Source organism: Branchiostoma belcheri, unplaced genomic scaffold (genome assembly GCF_001625305.1).
Source record: "Branchiostoma belcheri isolate BF01 breed outbred unplaced genomic scaffold, Haploidv18h27 scaffold244, whole genome shotgun sequence".
In the NCBI taxonomy this organism is placed as follows: Eukaryota; Metazoa; Chordata; class Leptocardii; order Amphioxiformes; family Branchiostomatidae; genus Branchiostoma; species Branchiostoma belcheri.
In genome coordinates, this window is record NW_017803848.1 from 262,461 (window position 1) to 266,783 (window position 4,323).

At 43.2% G+C, this 4,323-nt stretch overlaps 1 protein-coding gene across 1 annotated transcript; it reads left to right on the forward strand.

The window, feature by feature from the left end:
- Positions 1-1,049: 1,049 nt before the first annotated feature.
- LOC109471266 (oleosin-B6-like) lies at positions 1,050-1,580 on the forward strand. Its single transcript, XM_019770549.1, has one exon. The coding sequence runs from the start codon at positions 1,050-1,052 to the stop codon at positions 1,578-1,580; it is 531 nt and encodes a 176-aa protein (XP_019626108.1).
- The last annotated feature ends 2,743 nt before the right edge of the window (positions 1,581-4,323 follow it).

The following is a 4,323-nucleotide window of genomic DNA, read 5'->3' on the forward strand; positions in this document are numbered from 1 at the left end:
GGTTTTCTCGCAGTCATTCTGAGCTTAACGTTTGATGGTCAGTTAACCTTCTGTGTTTTCGGAGATAGTCCCGTCGTACTTTTCCCTAAATCCGACGCCTTTGCCAAACTTCCGTCCGACTTTCATTGTTCCGGGGCGCATTCCTCCCCTCGCTAACTTTAAAAATTGTGCCCTCCCGTCAACTTGTGCCGCTTTTGGTTCTTGTGAGTCACATTCTTTTTGCGGCGGGTTTACCGTGCCGCTTATTCGTTTGTGCGATTCGAACTTGCCATTGATCCACCCCCCCCTGTTAAATTTTCTGCGTAAGCTGCCGTTCGTCTCCCGAGCTTGGCACTATGTATTTGTCCTATAAAGCGCCCCTGCCTGATTTTGTTCCATTCTAGTCCTGAAAAGTTCGGTCTTCCGTTCCCTAGTTCAGCCTCATCGTTTCCATCGGTTGCCAATCGTTCCGTCAGTTTCCCCACCATCGCCCCATCTGTTTCCTGTGCCGCGTCACTTATCTGTTGGTACCCATCGTTTCATGACTTTTTAACGACCTCTGCTCATCTTCTGTCCGGAAATCCTGCATCTCGGTGTCTTTAGGTTGTTTTCCTTCCGCTCTCTCCGTCTGGTTGCTGTTTGCTTACTCATCTTTCTAACTATTGTCCTGGCTGCCACCCACTTGTGTTTGTCACCATACCGCACTTCCCTTATCTGATTGGTTTCATGACTTCGCTGTGAGTGGTGTCATCTTTCCTTCGTCTTCTGCGGTACATCCTGCCTCTTCGTGCGCTTGGTTTGTTTTTCTTACCCTCTCCCATCTGTTTCCCCTCCACCCTGCTTTGTCAGCACCGCCGTCCTCTTCCACGTAATCGCTCCGTGTCATCTTTCTTCTGATTTATTGCCCCTCTGCTCCTATATCTCTTCCGTCCCCACCGGTTGCGTCATCTACTAACGCCCAGTACATCTGTACCTCATTCCCCACTTATCCACACCTGCATCTGATCTCCTACCCTCTCCCGCTCTGACTGTCTTCTGTGTTCCGCCCCCTTCCCCCTTCCAACCTAACCATGTCGGACACTAGCGACACTGACACTATTCCTAACGATGAGGTTGTCGTTTTTAACCGCCCCCGTCCTGTGCCTGCCCGCCAACAGCGGGGCCAGCCCGCCAATAACATGCCGGGTAACCTTAACCCCTTTTATGCCCCCCCCCCCCCGGCCTGCGAACCCCTTTTTTCCAACCCTGCGGCCGCCGCCGCCCCTCAGGCGATTAACCCGTTCGCTCAGGCCGCCGCTCCTCCAGTGTTTAACCCGCTCGCCCATGCCCCTGCCTACGCAGCCCAGTTTATCAACCCGTTCGCTCCGGTCCCCTTATATGCCCCTCGAGCTTTTCCCCAGTATGCCGCTTACCCTGCTGTGCCAAAAGCCACTATGCCTGCGGCCCAGGGAGTCCCGGCTGCTCCCCAGGCGCGCAATCCCTTTGCTGCCCCTCCCAATCTTGCTAACCCCCCTGTGTACCCAAACTTTGGCAACGCTAATCCCGCAAACCCCCGGGGACACCAAAATGTGGCCCATCAAAATCCTCCCCAACCCCCCTAAATTGATGTGCCGATTCACGGGCACTTCCTCAGTTTCCTGGGAGGAATTCAAGACACACATTCAGAACGACCGAGAATATGGCCAGTGGTCAGACGCGCTGGCCAAAGCCACCCTTTTGCGTCATTTGTCGGGGGATGCTCTCTCCACTCGGATGATGCCAAATGCGATGCCAGGCACGGTGCAAGTAAAAGACAAAAATAGTGCAATCATAGTGATATTTGATAAGATCACAAACAGGAACAGAATGGTGTTCTGGTGTCTGTCTTCACCCGTGAATCTCGGCCGGCATAATGCTGCCACGCATATAAGACCTAGAAGTTCAGTCAGTCGCATTAAGAAGAGAATTTGAAAACTCGGAAGTTAATCCTTTCCTGCTAATGCTACAAATTCCTTAGAGAAAAAAGCAGTAATTGTCGACAGCAGGGAAAGAAAAATTCCATTTGCTGCCTTCAGAGAAGATGTTTTGGTCTCTGCGACGTTGTTTCCCTCCGAGAATGTTATTTATAGAGTATCTCTGTCTGCTTTCTTGTGGTTGGACCTAGTGGTAGCAGAGTTCTGTTGTCAATAATTGATGGGGATAACCGTACTTTCGTGGTCAGGTACTCTCTGCAGCTTTCATGGGCTTGAACTTTTTTCAACTGTCATCAGAAATCCACAACATAGGAGAGAAAAAAGTAAGGCGTTCACACAGCGATACTTTCGGGTATGTTGCTTCCGATCTCCCACGAAGAAGGCGTTATTTTCGCTTTCTTGTGTCTTTGTGTTAAGCATTCAGAAAAATATGGTTTTGTATGTTTTCATCGAGTCACGGCGATATGACTGTTTTCTGTAAAAAGAAAATTTAGACACTGCACTGCATTGCATATACACACAATGACCTTCATCAACTGATTGTTAATGTAAAAACGTTAAGCCTATGACCCTTTATATGAATTATGTTTTTTTTTCCGATTTGTTCGTCAAGTATGTGTTTACCTGTTAAACGTCGGTCGGTTGATTAGAAGAGACTGTAAGTGATACTGAATACATTGAAGTTGATGACTAATTTTTTTTTCATTCAGTAGATTGCTTGCACCTTGTGGTCTAAACAGTTATGATGTACATGTATTTCCAAGTACTTGGGATTTTTTAACTTTTTCACTTGAAACTAATTGAAAGTTTATCAAAGATTTATTTTTCATTTGTGTTTGTATGACTGTACTGTAACAAAAGGGCATGACCAAATTGGTGCACTTTTTCTAAAAGCTTGAACCAAAGATGTGCATTTGCTAGCCTTTTTCTATTTTGTGACTTGTGTATTGTACAGATGTGACTTTTTGTATAGATGGACCAACTGTATACATTTGTAAGTGAAATGCAAAACTTTCTCCTTGTCAATGTTGACATGCAATGTAGAAATGACTTTGAGCATTAATTTTATATTGTTGAAATGTAGTTCCTGTCAGAGGTTACTATGGTTATATTAGTTTGGTAGTTAAAAAAAATTTAAGATGCCATGTACATAAATCCTTTGAACTGCTTTCGATCCCCCTATCAGTTTTGAGATATATTCTTTGAGATATATATTTATATGATAAGGGTATAAATATCACACTATGAACAGGGAATCAGTCTAAGGAGGTGCAAGCATGTTTTTGTAATCCTCCGCATTACCGAATTGTATTAACTGCTAATTGTGAAGATTGTGAAAATCTAATTGTTTTCCAACTTCGAAAATAAATGCAGTTACAGAACAATGTACTTGTCTATGGTCTAGTGGTAAATATCATACAGACAAAAAGAAAATGAAAATAAATGAACTTGAACATTTATTTGCATGTTTAACCAAATGTAAGTTAGACAATCATTTTAGAGGCCATATAGACAATAGAGAGTACCATTAGCCCTTAAAAGGCTCAATTTAGGTGGACAATAGGCAGGGATAACATCAAGGTCTTTTTAAGTCAGACATCATGGTTTGAAAACTCTGCCTTTTCTGTGTCTCAGAGATTAGTCATACCTTTGGCATTATACATACATCAGTGTTGTGATTTTGTCATACAAAAGGGGAAGGACTTTCTTGTCTATGATATACAAGTTGGCCTCCCTTCTAAATCACTGCAAAAACGTTCCATGAATATTTTAGGTACAAACTCTGATCATTGACAATCATATTGCATACAGGTTTGACCACATGACCATAGGTTAATTATAATTTTCTTCTCTCTTCTCTCTCTCCTTAGATACGATAGATTAATTATCTCCAAAGATATTCCCTGAATATTTAGGTACATACTCTGATCATTGACATAAATATTTGCATATTCTGATACAGATTTAACCTCATGACCATAACTTAGGATAGATCAATTATAATTTTCTTCTCTCCTTTCTCTCTTCTTAGATAGGATAGGTTAGTTATCTCCAAAGCTATTCCCTGAATATTTAGGTACATACTCTGATCATTGACAGTCATAAATATTTGCATATTCTGATACAGATGAAGTACAACTTGTGATTGAAACCATTACAGGTGTGCGTTACGAACCATTCTGATGGCAGCTACCTGTTTTTGGTCTTTAACCCAGTCATGGAACTTTCCCATGTCAATCCTGGCAAGTGGATCTGTGTAGCCTGGGAAAGTCTGGTAGAAACTTGTATAGTCCAACACATTTGATTCCAGAATTTCCTCCACTAGGGTCTGTATGTCCTTCTCTTTCCTGGCAACAGTCCTCTCTCTGGACTTCACATGACGGTTACATTT